The 21,718-nt window shown below is 32.6% G+C and overlaps 1 protein-coding gene and 1 long non-coding RNA gene across 2 annotated transcripts; one reads left to right on the plus strand and one right to left on the minus strand.

Moving 5' to 3' along the window:
* Positions 1-11,284: 11,284 nt before the first annotated feature.
* Positions 11,285-18,132, minus strand: LOC137931483 (uncharacterized). Its single transcript, XM_068774875.1, has 2 exons — positions 18,077-18,132; positions 11,285-12,700 (listed from the first exon to the last, which is right to left on the minus strand). The coding sequence occupies exons 1-2, from the start codon at positions 18,086-18,088 to the stop codon at positions 11,624-11,626; spliced, it is 1,089 nt and encodes a 362-aa protein (XP_068630976.1). The 5' UTR covers positions 18,089-18,132; the 3' UTR covers positions 11,285-11,623.
* On the plus strand, positions 14,439-14,977 carry LOC137931764 (uncharacterized). Its single transcript, XR_011109054.1, has 2 exons — positions 14,439-14,713; positions 14,816-14,977. It is a non-coding gene; the product is annotated as an uncharacterized lncRNA (long non-coding RNA).
* Positions 18,133-21,718: the final 3,586 nt, after the last annotated feature.

Here is a 21,718-nt window from a genome sequence, read left to right on the forward strand (position 1 = left end):
TTTCATCTTCGTTGAGCACTATCTCTGTCCCACACTACCTATGTGACGTTTTGTCAGTCGATGTATTTCGTGCGACAGAGATAACGCTCTACGAAGCCGAAATTAGCCGATTATCTCTTTCCAAAAGTCGATGTGCAATATTTATCGCCGGGTACTATAGATAATATTTAATAACAATCTTTAATAATCAACATTTTACCGCGATATTATCTACACCTGCTGCCTTAAATAAATCAATTTTAGGTTATAAAGAATGTTTATATAAATGTTATCAAACCATTTGTTTATAAAATTCCATAGTCTATATTCAAACAGTATACTAATAATTATTTAATTTGTTTAGGATGTCATCTTTTCAAGCATACAGTTTTTTAATAGCCTGTGGGACCTCTCGTTCAACCCCTATTATGGGTGAACATGGTCTGTATTTACGTTACAATTTTTCAAATAATTTTAATTAATTTACAAACTCATCTTCTGTCTTTTTTAATGTATTTCATTCTTTCTTCTAATATTTCTTTATAATATATTTCATTCCTTTCCATACTTTTCTTAAATACACCGCCTTACTACCTTTGCTTTCCGTTCAGAGTATTACAATTTTTAATTTAATTCTTATTTATATTTTTACTATTGTTTATTTATAAGCATTCAATATATCGTATCCATATTAAGAAGATTAAAAATGAAATAAACAAAAATGTTAACACGCCAAAGCAAAAGAATCGTCCCTCTAGCGGACAGATAAGACACTACAACGTACTCTCATACTTTCTACAACGTATATGTATTGCTACGTATCAATCTAATAAACATTTCTATATTGTTGTAGTTGCATATGTAGATGGCGCTGTGAATCATGAACGATATATTTATATCAAACTTATGTTCCTAAATCTATGGTTTATAAATATATATATACTTTGTAAAAATAATCAATAGTAAAAAATACAATATAACAAAATTAAAATTAAATGTTTCTTTTCAATAATGATTATTTTACATAATGCGATACATATTTACGATTTAAACAACGAAATGGCTACAGATATGTTAATAATGTATTTGTATGAAGTGAAGATTGGAGCGGTATCGTAGAAGATCAGCTAATTTAATTTTTTTTAAAGAGAAGCGGTCTGGTATACGGCAATGTTTTGCATGAAGCATCATACTACTACTCCTTCATTGTTAAAATAAAGTTGAAATTATTTGACCCACAACATTTTGTTCAAATAGACTTCCCAAAAATTGTGTTGAAACATCTAAACCGTAGAGTTTGGAAGCACAGACTTAAGTAAGATTGTGTACAAAATATTGTTGTCATTAACCCTTTTCTTGATAATGTATCTGTAGAGATACATCAGAATTAAAAAAAAATAGTGGCATCAATTTTGAACGCAAAGTAATCATTAGTATGTGAATGTTTAGGTAATTTCTTCATTTTCGAACGCTTGTTCAATTTTTTCTGTTGGCATCCCTGGGTCTTAAAAGTCAACTGGTATGAATATTAATGTAATATTAAAAAAAATCTGCCAAGTTAAGGGTTAATTCTTTTAAATGTGTAAACACTTGTATTTCTAACGTGTGGCCTTTTATCTAGGGGAGGCTATAGCTCGTGTAGCGCCCGTGTGCAATGAAACCTTGGCGCCCCCTAGGCCTGACCCCCCCCCCCCCGCGGCTGTAACTATTAACTTTGCCGTCGTAACAAGAAAGGTTTTTTCATATTCTTACAAACTATTTTACAAGTATCTATAGCTTACAGTATGGTATTAGTTACGGCCTTTCTTATGACGGCAGAATAACGCACATGGTTTTTATGCCTGTAGCACATCTCTGTTGCGAAAGTAAGCGGCGAACAGCACACCTTGCACTATAGGTTAAGCCGCCCCTGCTGTTATCGATAATTGATTTAAATCTTATTGGATTCTTCTGTAGATCTAGGCACTCGTTTTTTTGCTTAGACACTGTATGTGCAGTTTTGAAATATTACATATATATATATTTTTAATGTCACATTTTAAAAAAAGAACAAAATTAAAAAAGTGTAAAATTTATACGCGATGAATAAAAGTCATTGATTTTTTTTAATTTTCTTAAATTAAATTTTAATTTTAATTTTTCTTTTTAAATAATTTACAATACTCTATATAATTATAAGAGATTAAGCAATGTTATAATTATATTCTATTAATCGTAATGCTGGAAGCGCCTCGACTGACAGCTCTAAGATACCTTGGATGCCCTTCCAGATACTCCATCGAGCGTCCACATAGGAGATCTTATAGTGTTATAGCTTGCAACACCCGTAAAAAAAACAACGTCTTTACTATCCGAAGTTCTAAAGGATGTTCTAGAATTTAGTGTAAAGAGATCTGGACTTAGTGTCTCCCACGCTTGACCACATCAAACCATCGTCGATGGATGACCACGATCTGGTTGACGCTGCGTGGGTAGGTCCCGCAGTAGTTGGATGTGCCGTTATATTATTTATTTTATAGGATTAGTGTAATATAATAGAAACATATTATTTCTAAAATATTTTATACGTAATTCTAGTGACGTTGACGAAGGTTTTTAGCCAATGTGTGTTGTCAGTTATGACATACGGATCGGAGAGGTTGTCGCTTACGACAGGCTTCATGAGAATGCTCAAAATCACCAACAGAGCAATCGAGAGGGCTATGAGAGTTTCATTGCGACATCGGGTGAGGAATGAAGAGATCAGTAGAAGAACCAAGATCACGTAGCTTAAAAAATTACTTGTCTAAAGTGGCAGTGAAAAAGGTTTTCAAGTGGAAACCACGACCCGGTAGACGCGGCGTGGGCAAATCCCCCACTAGGTGGGCTGACGATAATCAAGATCGCAGGAAGCCGCTGGATGTGGGCAGTTCAGAACTGGTGATCGTAGCAATATTGGTAAGTAGCAATAACAGTACGGCCCAAACGATGAGAGCCCGGGTACCTTCGAGTTTCGCTACATTTATTTAATGGAATCAGGCGTTACCTCGCGAAAGTCCATCCTAAGTAAGAAAAGGACCAATATTTAGCCACTTCCGCACATGCATTGGTAGTCGTGCAATAAAGTGCACCGCCCGCCAGCCCGCTGATAAATGCGTATGCGGCAAACAATGCGAATCACACAACCGCCACCGCTAAATTACTCAACACGTGTTTCACCCCTCCACGGGGCATCTTCAGGAGTTATGTTACACTGATTAGTGCCAAAAACAGAGTCACATTAAAAGAGATCTTAAGATAGTCGCCTTCTGCTCCTTGTAATGTCAAATCCGCGGAATCTTCAAATGCCATTTTGACAGCAGTCACAATCCAAAAAATAACCTTCAATGCCAAATAAAATAATCACTAACGTGGTATTAATTATTTTTCCTCTTCCACTAAGTTACTCAACGGAAAATTTATTACTACACTTTGACATACAGTGTAAACAGTAAGTTTCGTAATGAGCAAAAAGCAAAATCAGTTTCACAAGAACATGTGAACTGGAGTTTAAATTATACATCTGTGTAACATGAGAACGTTGCCCTTTACAATTTTTATTTAAGACTTCTTTGATCGCTTCAACTGTGTAGAATTTTCTTTTTAATTTTGTTCAAATGGCGTTGCGTTGTTTAGTCTAAAAGAAAATGTAAACATTTCGATTCATTAAAATTCTAGTTTCAAATAATTTTTCTTGCTTATAGCAGTATCGTGGTTTTTAATTTCAACTTTTTTTCGACTACATAACTAGCTTGTATAATTTTGTAATATGGAATAATTGGAAAATATATGTAAAAGTTGCATTTTTTTGGTGTGAAAATATTGCTTATTTGTTGTATTTGTAATTACATATTAACTTTAACAATTGTTTACTATCCCTGTAGAATTTTTACTGCCAGAAGTCATTGTTCTATCGCATTGAAAAATTAAAAGTATATATGTTGACTAATATATAAAAATAAGGGATTGTTAACAAATTGAACCCATGTAAAATTTTAGTTCCAATTAAATATTGTAAATACTTTATCCGTTTCTGAACGGCATATTTCGGGGTTACTGTTGCTCTCTCGACATTCACAAATTCCACGGGTTTAGGGTGATAGATCACAGATAGCGCGTAACCTAAGTCTCCTTTTTGAAAGGCTCGATGGCTTCCAAAGAGCCTTCTTCCGGGATTTACTATTTTATTACTGAATTAGGAAGGCGTTGTTTTACAAAAAAAAAATCAGTATGAGAACAACATATCTCATTATTTTTCAATAATGTTCAAAAACTTTGTAGGTATATTACCAGCTGTAAAATGTCCGCTATGGTGGTACTTTGGAGAGGATATCTTGAGACCATGTCTAGGCGTCTTCCACAAAGTATCACCACGTTTTTAATAAAACCACCATATCTATCTTGTGGTTTGTACTCCAAAATCAAAAGGTCGCAACGGTTACCTGTACTATTTGGTATATTTAGACAATTTTGTATTCGTATTTATGTAAACATTAATTTTGGAAGGATTGTCAAATTAGGGTAATTATTATAATTAACAATAAAAATATTGCCATTAAATAAAAATTAGAGGCTAAATAGCTCAATTACCTTCCTAATTATTTATTACGTTACTGTGAAGTTTTTTATGTCTGCAAGTGTATGCCGTATCGTGTGAGTGTCGGTAAATACAATAGCACAATGCAAGCTTTGTTTTTTATAAAGAAATAGGCATGTGGAAGGACAAATACGTTCACGGAAATTAAGACATTTTTGTTTCTTCGCTTAGAAAACCAATCTCAACTGTCAAGTCTGTAGCTAATTATGTCTATATTTGAACGCTTTTTTCTGGTTTAAAATGACCGTGTTAAGAAACATTTTCTCTATGAGACATATTGCGTTCGACAGATTCTGTTTTATCTTTGGTTAAATCAAACAAAAACCATCTGTCGGTGTGTTTTTTGTCGTGACACAAAAAACGGGTCTAAACTAAACGGAACTGACAGCGTCTGTTACGCTCTTTGACTATTTATAGATAGTTTTTATGCGATTTGTGTTAGACCGGGGATAGATTTTGCTTACAAAATAATATATAAATTTACATATATTTTTGAAAGTCTGATATTCTGTGACGTAAATTTTATTTCTCCTGTTTAGAAAATCTTTTAATCTTTCTGCAATAAATATATTTTAAGTAACTGCAAATTGATAAAAAACCTAGAATAAATAGTTTGCTTTAGAAAACAGGTACGGTGTTTCCGATAAAATATATTTAATTATAGAAACTGAAAGGCATGTTTTTTAATGGCTGCAAATTGTTTTGTCTGCTTTGACTTATTGTGGTTCTATGCGTTTAATCAGCAACTCGTCTGATTGAAAGCAAGGATATAGTCGAGGATGAAGCACACAAACTTCGTAGATACCTATTCACTCTGACCCTGAAGAGATCTGGGTAATAAATCTCGGGAAATAAGGAAACAGGCAGATCACTCGATCATACTCGAACTGTGCGAATCAGAAAGGTTGAGTTGAAACGCTTGCTACGCTTTCAAGGAAACTTCACAGTGGTGGTAATGTGCTGATTACATTGTCTATAGAGAGACAAGGATGGTGGTGGATATAGTGGTAAAGTTTCGAAGGGAATTCCCCAAAATGAATCCTGTTAAAAATTAACAGAGTTTCTACCTGCCGTATGTGTACAGGCTAGTTTCTTAGAAACCAACTTATTATCACCTATAAGTCGAACAGGCCGTTGTACCGAATTGAGTGCTTCGAGCTGGTATCTAGCTGAGCCATCTGTGCTTAATACAGAGTAGGTAACTTAAGGAGATACGATCTTGATGTTTGAATGTAAACGTTGAAAGGAAACTAGCAAATTAATTGTAGCATATCCTTTTGTCAAACTATTCTTAGAGTCTTAGAGTTGCACATAATTTAAGGCTAATATTTTTATCATCATAACCATCACCAATTGAGAAGCAGGATGTCAATCACTGGACATAGTCGTACTTATAAATTTTCATTAAGTTCGATTTCTTTAATATGGCCCCCCATCTTTAGAGATCTCTCGTCCGTTATCCAAGTAAAGGACAGGGACTTTTCATATTTAGTTAAATATTTTTTCAGTTCAAATATTCATTTCTCATTCTTCTTATATTATTAACTAATACCTTCGGGTTTTCCATTCGTTCTTCGCAATATATATTTACCTTTCATCTTCGTCTTTCAGTCATCTTCGCACGTAGATCACAGTTCGAAACACTGATAATTTTTTTATCACAGCATTGACACATTTTCATTTATTTATTTCTTGCAAAATAATCTTTAATTTTTAATTTTTACAATTTTGAGCTAGCTTTAATTTATTTTTCTTTTTTACAATATTTTTTACTGGTTTTCGCCATACCCCTGTACTACTCATGAGTCATGTTTTTATTTATAGCATACTGCACTACCTTTCTGCAAAAACTTAAGAACGATGGGCGCAGTTGTTTGTCGCCTATTACGCAGGCAATAATGGATTTGAAGTAGGCTGTATTCAATATTGTAAGGGAAGGTCAATTTTATTCCAATTTCTCTCAGATTGGGACCTTCTGAAAGGTTTTTCATAACAACACGTACGTCGGTAATTAGTGTCGAGCTTAATTACAGCAATAATAGGTGCAATTGCTTATTAAAAAAAATACTTAAGACTAAATTACAATAGGTAATCGTCAATTTTCTTCAGAGAAAGCATTGTGTTCATTTCAATTATTCCGTAACTAATAAAATTACTGCACTAACGAGATGTGATTAATGTGACAGGCGTTAAGGTTAGTGATGTGCATTATATATTAAGTTAAAATACCAGTTACCACACTTTTCGGTACGTACCATCGGAACAAATGCGAAAATTAATACCAATTAATTTTCATGCTGGACTAGTATAATAAAATGTGTAGATTTATTATACTAGCTATACCCGTGACTTCATCTGCGTAGAATAAAAAAAATGTTAAGTTATTTTTTGGTTTAGGAATTTTTCTAAAATTAAAGTAGCCTAAGTTACTCCTTATTACATCAGCTACCTGTCAATATAAGTCTCGTCAAAATCGGTTTAGTCATTTCAGAGAATGCCGGAACAAACAGATAGACAAACAATTCTTACCTCTGGTATATGTACTGTATATATATTCATATGCATAAAATAAAAAGCAGTTATTTTAATATTACAAACAGACAATACAATTTTATTAATTTCTATTGATAAAACGGTAAGTTCTAGTCAAATCCAATATATCAGATCACCATCACCATCACCAATTAAGTCGTAAGACACCCACAACTGGACTAAAGTCTTCCACAGAGATATCCAAAAGAATCCGTTGGAAGCGTCCTGGATCCAGCTATATGTCCATATAATAGATATTCATCAACTATTTGCAATGTTTATCTACTTATAATAAACTTAGCATACATAACTTATTGACTACAAATCTGGAAATAAGTCAGTGTTAAGCAACAAATAAAAGAAGGTAGAAATAAAGTGTAGACTGTATTTAAAAAAATGTCAGTTTGTTTATAATTTTTTTTTTTATTTTCAAATTATTTATTGACAATAAAAATAACCTAGGTCGCCATCGTATCTCGAAAAATTGATTATTTGAAGTGGCAATGGATGGAATACATCGCTCATGCAACTGATGGCTGTAGAGGCCATAAGGTTCTTGAGTGACCACAAGTTGGTAGATGCAGCGTGGTTTGTTCACCACTGGGTAGACTGATGACTTTGTTCTGGATGGAAGAAATTTAAAACCAGTTATAGAGGCTCTTTGGAAAAGGCCAATGTGTCAGTTGGCATCTATTGGCTGATATGAAAAATTTACTATGCCTGTTCAATCTACTATGTTTATGGAGAAATCTTTCACTACTATCGCTGTCAGGTTATGGAATGTATCGCCAGAAGCAATAAGATGCCCTAAATCTTTGTCAGGTCTTAAAAAAATTATAAAAGAGCACTTCCTCGGCTTCTCAAATAGGACATTATGTAGCATTTGTTATTTATTCGTATTAATGTAATACCTTTTCCATGTATAATATATATGCGTAATAAATATATGTGTATGTCGAGCATTAATGGCCTAGTGGTTGAGGAGTAACACTTGCGATCGTAGTTCGCGGATTCGATTTCCGGGATACAGTCGTATATATAATTCACATTGTGCATTAATTATATAGTATGACCCCTGCTCACATACAAGTACCAGGGGATGGGCAGCACCGTCCTCTGCATACCAAAATGCCACACTGCGATCGCCAACTTGCTTGCCGAGCGTGGCGATTATGGTATATCCCGCCATAGATATCTATGGGTGTGGCCTATGTCTTGCAGTGAGGGTCTATTGGCTGAAAGGAGGAATGTTAAAGAACAAAATGAAAGATATTGTGATGGAAATAAGGTAAGAATAAAAGAAATTGAAAAGTATGACAGTGAATGAAGAATAAAGATGAAAAATCTGAAAAACTTATTTGTAAACAAAGACCCCGATTCTAACTAATTAGGGGTACGAGAGGCCTCCAATAGCGGGGGCTATAAAAAAGAGAAATGTATGTATTTATTTTTATTATATTGTTATGAAGTATGTTTGTATGTATGCGTGTATAGTAACGTATTTGTATGTACATTTATGTGTAGTATATTTTAGTGTTTTTTTTTTATTATGTACACCCTAAGCTGCTCTCTCTTTCATGTCTCTGATCTCCATCTAAAAGACATCTGGTAGAGATCGCCTTGAGCGATAAGACCGCCTGTTGTATCCCTGTATATATTTTTTTAGTTGTCTATCTATGTTATTACGTTACGTTTATTTTTCATAAATATTTTATATGTTTTTGGCGTGCAATAAATAATAAATATACAGGCATATAATTACTAATTAGATTAGTAGATTTGACTATAACTAACCGGTATTATTAAAGAGAAGTTACAACGTAAAGAATCTAGAACGTTCCAGCACATATCAAAGGTACAAAAATGAGAAACGTATATATCAAAGAATAAATATTCATTAAATTAAATTTGAAAAATAATATTTCACGTCTATATACGTGAGAAATGTTACTGACATTGTACACTGACCTTTTTGCTGATGCTATCTAGGAGGCGTCTTTGGGTTATGGGAAGGTGAAGATAGGTGAATAGGGTCAATTAATGTTTGCAAATAAACATGCGGAAAGAAGGAAGTGATTTATTATTTTATTTCCTTTATATTCAAATGCTAACGACTATTTATATCTATTATATTTCGTAAAATCTAAATATTACTCCAGTGCCATAAGCTTGTAAAATTCTAAAGTTTAACCAATGGATACAGTAACTTATGTTTATTTGTTTTTATCTGCGAAAAATAATTTGTAATGTTTATTAAGCATTGACATAATTATAATATTTTTTACATATTTAATTAATCTTTGATCGACAAAACGAATTGGTGCCTTGAAGTGGCAGTTTGCAGACCACAGGTTTTGAAGTGGACAACAATAAAAATAAATAAATAAAGAAATTAAAATAAATTAAATAGAACAAAATGTAAACCGCACAATGCGAATTACACATTGTTTGCCGCATACGCATTTATCAGCGGACTGGCGGGCGATGCACTTTGTTGCACGACTACCACTGCATGTGCGGAATTGGCTAAATATTGGTCCTTTTCTTACTTATTACAATACAGTACCCAAGTTTGAATATGTCAGAGTCAATATCGTTCCAGCAGTAAGATGTCCACTTCTGGGCATGGTAGATGAAGGATTAAAGTCAGGCCTTATAGAGAAGTTTGTATCCCAGCTATTGGAACATTAATAGGTTAAGTAATAGAATAACTTTTTAGTAAAACCTTGAGTTTGTTTTTAACATTCTATTACTATTAAAACACGTTAAATAAAAAATATCGTGATTCAACAAAAAGAATTGAATTCTTCTGTGCATAATTCTGTCTTAAGGAGTTTTTTAATTCAAATTTCGAATGTCATTTGAGAGGCTTCGGAACGAAGAGTTTAATTGAAGAATCCTCTTCAAAATAAAACGCAATAATAGATAAAAGGCGACAAATTAAAAAGAGATTATTAAGAAACCTTACAAGTGAAATTGATGCTTATTTATTTTTCGAATCCATACAAATAATTGTGTTGTTGAGAAAGCACGACCTTAACAATACTAGTTAAGATTAAGTTCAAGTCGAAGAATAAGAAAAGAAAAACTACTGTAACTGCGAACTTCAACTAAATGTTAATATTTTTATTATTAATAACTTCTGTACAGTTTACTGATTTTATCAGTAAATGGACTATCTCTACAACAGTATATATATATATATATATTTATATATATATATATATATATATATACACATACATACACACATACATGTATCTACATATATAAATATTTGTTTTTATGTATGTATGTATTTATACGTATGTTTACTCCAAACTTCCCTCTCCTTCACGTCTCTTATCTCCATCCAAAGGTTGTCAGGTATAGATCGCCTCGAGCGAAAATACCGCCTCTTTTACGATATTTGAAATGTTTTTTTAGTTAATATCAAAATATTTTTGATTTAAAGAGGAATAACTGTCTAAATCTAGTCTAGAAACTTCTAGAAAGCCCTTGAAATATAATACTCGATGGATTTGAAATAAAAGTTCTAGGGATATATATACCATTTCATTTCAATCTGTAATAGAAAATATCTTTGATGTTTTTGAAAAGGAGAATCAGTAATCTTAAAATCGATCAATATTTATAATATTACAATGAATTTATGGATCCAAATTATATGGAGACAAATAAATTTAACATTATAATTTATATGTAGATTAAAATAATATTTGTCATTGGAAAGTAAAGAAGCTCATAAGAAAACTAAAAAATCATTATTTGTTACAAATAAAAAATTAATGCGTTTGTGATAAAAAATAAAAACCTAACTTTTTTCCAATCGAAAGTTTTGTTTTTTATAAATCAATTGCACTTTCGGGAATATATTATCTTATATTTATTTGCAAATATTGTACGTAATTGCTATAAAGATTCTAATATATTTTTCGCGAATACTCTTTCTATCGTAATAAATCTGGAATATACTTCTATTTCGCTTTTCTAATATCAGTGGCTCTGTTATAATTTTGTAGTAAATCAATGATTATAAATTTGTAAATAAAAATGTTATTTATTTTACTCAGTTCCTTAGTTAATGTGGTGTAACTGTTACGTCATAACCGGTAGTCAGCGGTCGTGCAGATCGAAAGTGTTCCATTGCACCGCTAACCGGCCGGCCCGACTGGCGTGAAGGTCACCCATTGTACACGGACTTAGTCACGGTAAATTCCATTTCTACAGAACGAATGAAAGACGGCGCATTATTTTATTAATTTTTTATTAGTTTCTTTTTACAGTCGTCTTAACCTAAGAAAATGGTAACCTTGACATCACAACGTACTCGTACATACGCCTATACACAAAGAGAATCATGACATTTCATACAAATGATATCATAAATATACAAGAGAATGATGGTTGCTGTGTCCCGGCCAGAGCTTGCCGAGATATAAATAGCGCAGGTGATTACTTGGCTGTTGAACTACGTGAAATTAAATCTATAATACCCTAGTGGCCGTAGTGAGAGCCTCCGAAGTTATAACCGCTGTAGTCGTGGTCGTTGACGAGCACGGGCACCTTCACGGGGACGGGCACTGGCCTCTCGACTTCTACGGGGACATGCTTCTCAATGTGGACGGGGTAAGGCCTGTCCACGGGCACCTTGACGGGGTAAGCCACGGGCCTCTCAACTTCAACGGGGATGTGTTTGTATACTGGGTAAGGCTCTGGCACGGCTACTTTAACGGGCACTGGGTATGGCTTCTCCACGTGGACGGGGTAAGGCCGGTCGACGGGCACATGGACGGGGTAGGCGACTGGCTTCTCAACTGGGACAGCAACCGGGACGGGCTTCTCAACGGGGTAGGGCGCGGGAACGTGCACGGGGTAAGGCCTGTCGACGGGCACCTTCACGGGCACGCCGACGTGTTTCACGACTGGGTAGGGCTGGGGAACGGGTACCTTGACTTCGACTGGGTATGGCACGTGTTTCTCCACGGGGTAGGGTTGGGGCACTGGCACCTTCACTGGGTAAGGCACGTGCTTCTCAACTGGGTAGGGCTGAGGGACGAGAACTTTGACGGGGTAAGGCCTGTCTACTGGTACATGGACGGGGTAGGGGACCTTCTTCTCGACGGGGTAAGGCGCGGGCACATGGACTGGAACCTTAACGTACTCCTTCACGTGAACGGGCACGTGTTTGACGACCTCGTAGGGTTGCGGTACGGGGACCTTCACGGGGTACGGCACATGCTTCTCAACTGGATACGGTACGGGCCTGTCTACTGGTACGGCGACTGGAACTCCTTTCACGAGCGTCACGGTCCTGAGGACGTCGGTGTGAGCTCCCAGGTTGATGGAGCCGTAGCCTTGTGCGAAACCAGAGTTATCGACGAAATTGTAAGCACCGCCGAAACCGGATCCGTGACCGATGTGGCCGACGTCCAGGCCACTGATTCCATATCCGTACCCGAGGTTCAGGAGACCACGTTTGTCCAACTTCTTCTCCAAAGGCTCGGCCTTACTTTCCGTCGACTTCTTTTCGCTGGCAGCAGCCGCTGCTACCAGCAGGAAAACTAGGCAGATCTGCAACAATGCATTTCAATATTATTTAATCTGAAATCACTGGCTATATTCTTGTGACATCTTCATAAGTTTAAGTGGCAAGGTGATGGATTTAAAATGAATACATAGTTAATGGTGATCGATTAAGATTGCATTGTAATGAGATAGCATCTATAAATCATAGTCTGATGTAAGATTAACACTTTGAACTATTGATATTCTTCGCGTTATATTAAAAATCGAGGTGAACATGTGATTAGTATTTTAATAAAATTTAAACATAGAATTAAAAAAGAAAATGAAAACAGATAAGGCAAATTATTTTGATATTACTCGACATGATTCATATAGAGTATTTCATTACTCTTATTTCGGAAATATTGCTGACGAAATTTATTTATATTCACCTCATAAAGACAGCAGACTTATTTAATAAATTATTTAAATTTCACATTTTTTATCGCAATACGAAGTTTCTTTGATATAAGTTTATTAGCAAATTATTCTCGTATTATTGGTATAATTTTGTTATATATTATAATTAAATTTATTACCATACACTAGAATTAATAAGGCTTTGCGACTGAATTTAATATCCGGACGAAAATAAAATACTTTTTAAGATACTGTAATTATAAAAAACCTGCTCATCTTTAATTTTGAAATAAATGTGTTTAAAATTACACATGAGATATATTTGTTAGCATTGTGTTTGTTTTTAATTACATTTCGTAACTCTATTGTGGTAACGCAAGCAATTCGAGTTGAAGCCAGTCGGCATATCGATGTCAAAGTTTTGATTAGATAATGAACGAATCGATACATTGCTATACACATCCGCGGTAATGCATGTGTACATTCTTGCGTAAAATCATGATTTAACATTACTTATTAAATAAAAACTCGTCTCAATTTACATTCAGTTATTCATTGGCTGTTCAAGTTGATGTAACTATTTCTTGAAGTCAGTTTTAATCATTGAAATCTCAAGTGATTTGGAAGCAATTGTTTGCTACAATTCATTTATATGTTTGTTTGACGTTGCCAAGCTGTTCAATGTTCTGAACTGTTATTGGTAGAATTATGTTAGTAATATATTTATTTATAATTTACGAAGCATGCAACATACTAAGTTAATGTTATATTATATCTGATTTGAATATAATCTTTGACCTTAGAATATCTTTACGGACAAAAGGAAACATTAAAAATTTTAACATTGCAAATAATAATTAAAATTAAACATATACAAAATATTGTGAAACTAAAATACGTTGCATTATCAAGGATTTTGAATGTATTATATTCGGGCGGAGTTTTTAAATATTATCAAGGTTAAACTGTCGTTCGAATTTCGTAATTGAAATCTTTATGTGCCGCCTAAAATGGAACAAGCGACAAAATGTTGATTTTTATTTTAACTTGACTCCAAAATGGAACATTTAATTAGTTGAACAGAACAGCTTTATTGTTCTCTATTTATTCGATATAGTTTAATTTCACATATCTTTTCGATGATTACCTTTAACAAAACATGCCATGAATCGAAACTTAAAATGCTAGAAAATATATCCTGACACTTATATATATACGAAATAAATAAAAAATTATTAATACAATATTAATAACAAGCGTATCGATGATTTTAATTCACTTATCGATACATTAAAATTGATTTTCCGTTCATTTTTTAAATCGATTCCATGCTGAATTCCGTTCCAAATAATTTACTTCGAAGTTATATATTATTGAACTTTGAGTGACAGTACAGGTGTTTAGCTCTATACGTTGTTAGAGTAAAAACATTTTTAACAAAAATAATAATAGGAGAGATACGCCGCGATAGAAGCTAGTATCAAATTTAAGGAAATAAATTAGAAAATTGTTACTTATAATTGATTATAAACGTGTATTATAACTGTGATATATATGTTAACTCATAGTTAATTTTTGTCATATTATACAATTGCATTATGAAGGTTCTAGTTCTAACTATTGCTTTACTTTTTGCGAACATTTTTACTGAAGCGCAGAGTAAGATTTTTTTAAATTTTTTTCATTAATTTACAATGATCTTTGTTTGTCTGTTTATTTTTATAATATTTACTTAATTAATAATATTAATTTGTATTTTAGATGTATTTGAAAGACCTTCATGTATATTTGATCGCGAATGCCAGGAGATCTGTTCTAATCTTTGCGGACAATCATTAATCGGATTCTGCTCATCGACAAAGTGTTATTGCATGCATCCACTTGGTTAATCTTAAATTATTAAATATAAAATAATAATGATAATTGTTTTTATTTGTACGTCAATTTGAAAAGTATCTTAACATAGAATCATTTTGAAAATTCCTAGAACAATAACTTTAGATTTGAAATTATTTAACGAAATCAAAACGTGTTAATAATATAACATATCCAATATATAAAATGTGTTATTATATTCCATAAGAACAGTGACAACCTGAGAGACGACTATATGAAAAAATTTACTAATATATTATGATCAAAACTATAAAATTCATTTAAAAAAAAATTTTAAATTACAGATTGTATTTTAATTTAATAACGAAATTTTTGGTTGGTTAACATGTATTTAGTGATACTATTAGACTTTTAACTGTGCTGCAGTTGATATCAAAATGTTTTTAACAAAAGAAATAGAGTTCGGTTTACGAAATGAAAACACAATCTGCCATTGTTTGAATGTAAACGATGTTAATTTGTGGGAATACAGAATGTTCTGTGAACCGTTCCAGCGATTGGCCCTTTGGAGATAATGATACCTCACAGATACTTTCGTAATCCATCGCATAATTACATTTCAATCGCATTTACTTTAAACAATTTATTATACTATTAATTATTTTCAAATTGTTTTTTATAAATGTTCGGTTATATATGTATTTTTACTACTGTCAATATTACCGTCTATATAATTTCATTTGTAATTTAAATTAAAAATTGCTACATAATGTGGTTTGATGTAATTTTGATGAATATATAATAATGCTACACTTTTATTAGTTTTAAATTTATTGAGCGCATTTTAAACACGTAATTAAGTTTTAAAATATTTAAAATTATAAACGACAATATCAAAAATAAGTTGCCGAATTTCGTATATAAAAAACTAAAATTCTAGAATGCATAAACTGGTATAATCTTACCAATGGATTTTTTACGCAAGCCGGATTATACAGGATGTAATTAAATAATTTTCGCAATTCTGTACTTGTTTTTCGTTTGTTTATTTTAAGTAAAATGTTAGTATGATATATCTATGCCAATATTAATTACACAAGACACTAGGAATTTTTTATTTAATTTTTAATCCATTACATTCCTAGATACTATAGATTTATTTAACTTTAATTAAAAGCAGCAATGGTTATTTAACAGAATAAAATTTCTTTTTCGATTAGACAAGAGAAATGCAAAGATTTAGAAAATAAAATGGAGAAGGCATTTAGATCCACAATAATATTTACTAACGCTGCTTTAAATATTTGAAGTGTAATTAATAACTGTACTAAATCACTAATCAATCGTAACGAAGTGGCATGATTATGTAAGGCATAAGGATAATAAATACAATCCTTAGTCAATCAGGTACTTTTACGTAATATTAGAGACGGTCTACTTCCACTACGCATTGCTGCCTTGCGCAACGTGGGGGTGTCGGGTCCACATTTGCGCAGGTACTCCGGTTTCCTATGTTCTCTTCCTGGTTTACCGATCCGAAACCTGTCTGTCTTTCGATCGGAAGAGAAAATCTCTATTGTGACGCAATTCATGGCAAACTGAGCACTATATAGTAAACATATATACTTTGGTATACTATCTATCTTTTCTATACTATTATTGTCTGTAAGAATTTGTCTTGTGTGATAAGACCGCCCTTTATACTTTTTTTGTATATTATTATGAAACTATTTAAATGTATGCTAGCATATACAATAAAGAACATTAAATGAACCTATACATATATAAAGACGCCTAGACCAATTGAAAAATATTTCATGTTCTAGTTAAGAAACAAGAAAGGTTGTTATGGAGAAAAAAATGGAATGGAAATTTCCTTCCATAAAAACACATATTCCTACCTGTTATTAGAAAAACAATATAGCTTGGTATAAGGGTACAGTGTATTATTTTGCCATAGGTTTCTTTTTATTTTCTATATGGATTTGTAACAGGCCTTTTTTTTGACTGTACTCATTTTGAGATATGAACAGATTTATTATGTATTTTTTCATATACGATTGATATGAATAAAATAAAAATAGATAATTAATATATAAAAATCATAATATATCTCAATTTTATTATTATTGTATTTAAACTAATGGTGAGGGAGTAAAAACTTACAAATTTTATGACGTAAATTCAAATCCTTTATGACTGTTTTTTTTTTGTTTCATATGGCATCGTAACTGGCCATAGAGAAATATGGAATACGTAGTAAGAAATACAGTATGTTCTGATAAAAAAAATATGACATATTGTACCTTGTTACGGAGTAACGACCATGGGAATATTGTAAAACAAGTAAAAAAATTATTGGTAAATGAAATATGGTAAGATTTCTAATATTATCAGTGGAGTAAATTATAGAATTAAGGCTGTGCAATATGACGACTGGATTTGGAATGTCAAGTGGGACATTTAAGTCCACAAGAAGTTGTAATTATTTGTCGTAAGGCCCTCGCAAATTATACACCGTAATCGTATGAATGAACGGAGGCTGTTTTGTCCGCAATCGACATTTATTGACTTCTTGTGGTTTTTTTACGTCGTAAAGTTTAATTACAACGTGAATCATCTGAATTGTAAACACATTATCGATTTTTATATCACGTAATACAAACATAAAGAGAAATATACAGTATGATTGTAAATAATTATAAATTAATATATGACACTCTGTTCAAAAAGCAATAATAATAAGGGTTTTGACATACGAAATTTAATTAATGTTTACACTTTATCTCTGCAGATTTTTCAGTTTCAAAAAGTTACTAGCTCATTTGTTATATATTATATATAAATGGAAAAAGAACTTTACGTTTCATTTACAAGAACAAATGTAATCGAATCGCTTCGAAATTTGAAAGTTTATGAATATTCTGATCGATATATATATAAATATTGGGTTACGCATATATATGGGTAATAAACGATAGTTAAAGATATATAGATTATGTAGCACCCCACAATTAAATGCAAGAAGACTTCAAAAAAGTGTGTCATTCGTTAATAGATTATTTATCTTTAACACGTTATAAAAAAACACTTGTAATCACGGGAGACACACTTTAAAACACTTTTTTGAAGTCGTCACTTGCACTTCACTTGGGGGGTCACTGAAACACTTATATGGTCACTCACCGTCGTTCTCATATTGCCTCTTGAACGATGGTCGGTGTTGGGAATTGAACTGGATGCCGTTGATACTGCGTGTTGAGTTTTTATAGGTGGTTATTTGGAAGAACTTTCGCTGCTGCCCCTCTAGAATCTGGATACGCGAGAGGTTGCGTTCGTTTCGAGTTAGTCCTTCGTATTCGCGCAATCCGCAGTTAGGAGGCGGTCGTGTCGCGTGCTCGACATATACATATTTTTATTTTCATTTTAAGCCAGTTACATTTATCTTCAAAGGAGGTTGAATATAACTTCGTAGCTTAATAGTGTAACTTATAAACGTATATTAGTTACCTTGCGCTTGTTTTAAGTTAAAATAGTTTAACATATATAAACTAAATTTTATATTGCGTGTAATTTTTGTTTTTTCGAATTTAAAGTCATAGACAAGGAAATTAAGATACGTGCACTTGTTTAAATTATTATTAATTTTTGTGTATGTTTACAATACAACTGTTTTATTTTTAATAAAAATATAACAATTAAAACTTTTTATTACTATTTATGTTACGAAGACGTTGACGTGACGACAGTTTACGAAGATATCTCAAATTTAGATTTTCCGATAACTATTATATTTAAAAAGTAATCGATTTAAAAATACATAACATGATTAATAGTTAAAATAATATTAAGTCGTTCATACTTTGATTAAAACATAAACTTAGGCGGATTAGGTAGACAATTGAATGTATCCTAATTCTACATTTATTTACCTAATCATTTAAGAAACTAATAATAATGTATCTATCAACAATACATTATTAACATCTAGTGTATTTGTGCAAGTTGGAGTGGCAGTGGCGGGCCAGATAGTACCCTGAACAGATAGCGGTTGAGTCCTTAAAGGTTCTGGAATGGTGGCTAAAATCCGGCAACCTTAGTGCAACTTCAACCTAGAAGGACATTTAATTAAGAAGGACATCGGAAGACGCTGGTTGCGAGCCTCTTACAACCGGTTCATTATAATCCTTGAGGACTATATCCAGCTGTAGACATCTAAAGCCTTAAATGTTGATGAGAATTATACGTATTGATACATCGTCATATTCTACTGTTCATATGCACAAGTAATATCATTTCATATAGCTACGCTTGGCAGGCTGGTTGACGATCGCAGTGCGGTATTATGCCCATCCTATGAAAACTTATTTCTGTAAACAGTTGCAATAGCAAACCATTTATAAGCATTCAAATTCAGAAACAAACAGTGGAAAATTTTATGAGAAATTTCTAGAAGTTTTGACCGCATTGCCACACTCTACACTTCACAGTGTTAACGATAATTTTATTATAAACATATCACTCTGGTAAACAGTAAAGTCTACAAGATAAAAATCATCAACCCCCTAGAAAAATGTAAAAAAATACATTTATTAAAACTAAGTTTACCTATGTACTGTAAACTTAGGCACTGTATGTATGTTGCTAGCTATTAATAGAACAGCCTAATAGAAAAACTCATTTCAAATTGTTGACGCCTTCTGCAAGACAGACGTGAGGCACCAGTAGCATTATAACACGCAGTGGACTATCCATACTATGGAAACTTGTTTGTGAGTTGTGAAAACCCCATATAATTAATACAAAGTGTGAATTATGTAAGATCGTATCCGGGAATTGAATCAACGAATTACGAATCTCAAGTCAGTCTTTTACCGCTGGACTAACACGTTTTAGTTTGTTTGTTAAATCGAATAGTGGATTTTGTTTTGTAGTGAAAATATTTAGTAATAAAAGTACAAGATCATACGACAGGTGTTTTTTGGGTTTTCATTGGTTCATTAACACGTAAAAATAATTTTGCGTTAATGCATTCCAAGCCATGTGAGACGTATACGACTCCCACTGCACTTTCCGTTCAGGCCATTTGCAGTTTCTCATTTAAAAATAAAGGGCTCTTAAACAAATGAATTGTAGGCTCGAATATAGATAACTGCACATCACGCATGCGCGTACGTAATGCATATTAAAATTGATAACTTTTTCCCGTTAATTATAGCTCTGCAGTATTGAAAAAGTGTAGTAGCATACGTCTTAAACGACATTTTTTTTAATTTTTAAAGTGTGTCGTATACGCCCCATGCGGCTTGAATGGAAAATCTTTAAAAATTCCCACAGAACGTGTTTATTAGTACAAACATTTGAATATGAACTCAGAGTGCATTTTATTCTGTTTTTCATAATTTTGAGTTTAAGCTTTAATCCTTTGGATACGTATAAGTTAATAGATGTTACAACAGGATTTTCAGTATCAAAAATTATTGATCTCTAGCATTAAACAAAAAAAAAATAAAGTTATTTATTTCAAAGTGATCACTCTATTGTATAAGTGCGAATGTGAAATAAATAAACACATTTGTTGATCGATATATGCCAATTGATGTCGATGTAAAACAACAACAGATTAGTTAGACATTTGTTACACGCGTGCTTTTCTAAGTTTACCGCTAAACGCGTGATGTTTAATTAGCTATAATTTTATAGAAAAATTAAAAGTTTCTGTTATTTTTTAAATTTCAAAACAACACTTAAATAATATGTATAAAATACATAAAATCGACATCAAGTTATGGAGTGACCATAGTGAACAGGGATTTATTTCTAACATATACAGGCTGAGTAAAAAATTGCAAGAATCAAAACGATAATGCAATGTATAATGCAAAATTGAGCACCCCTACATAGGAATGTACTTCACTAACATAAAACTATATGAAGTAAACATAGCATACAACTATATACAGTATATATACATATATGTATATATATGTACTATATACTTATGTTTGTATATGTTATACATTTAAAAAGATATGTTTGTATATATGTGTTTATTAAAGTATGTATTTGTATGTAATCGAAGAGGGCACTCTTCGCTATGTTCCTTATTGACATCCAAAGGTTGTTTGGTAGAGATCGCGTCGAGCGATCAGACTGCCTCTTGTACCTCCATTTAAATTGTTTCTTTTTTTAGTTATCGTCTATGGTGCACAAAATAGTGTAAATTAATAAATAAATAATCATTTATGTGACTTGTTATAAACGCACCAGTTTAAACACAGTGTTAAACAAGGAAATTGCGTTATTACGTGTACGGTACAGCTTGAAAGAGTTTCAGAGTCCTTGTCACAGGCGATTACGATCTGCCAATGCGGAAACTTGTTCATTGGAAATTGCGCATTTGCACAACTATGTGTATTTTCACAGTAAACACATATTAACTGTTATGTTTTGGATATACACAATTGTGTTACAATACTAACTCTATATAAGAAGAGGCGAATTACATCGAAACTATAGTCAGATTCTACTCCCCTATAATAGCATTTTTTTGAATTTGGATTCCATTTTGGGGACCTTTCCTTCCTACCTGTCATGTGTCGGGCAGGGTAGTTACATACAGAGTAAACTATTTTTTAATTTTTTTCTTTTATTACACTTTCTCCTTTCTTCCATCACAATCTCTATCTCTCTTAACATTCAAATCATCACCTGTACATCATCTTCTTTCCCTTATCTTCGTTTCTAGACACACAATTTGTTACATTACCACAGTTTTGACTCAATTTTTAGATTTACACATTTTACTATTTGTTTTGACAATTTTCG

Source organism: Battus philenor, unplaced genomic scaffold, assembly GCF_028537555.1.
Source record: "Battus philenor isolate CCGP_79_NKW_IND1 unplaced genomic scaffold, ilBatPhil1.0.hap1 SCAF_8, whole genome shotgun sequence".
NCBI classification, from domain to species: domain Eukaryota; kingdom Metazoa; phylum Arthropoda; class Insecta; order Lepidoptera; family Papilionidae; genus Battus; species Battus philenor.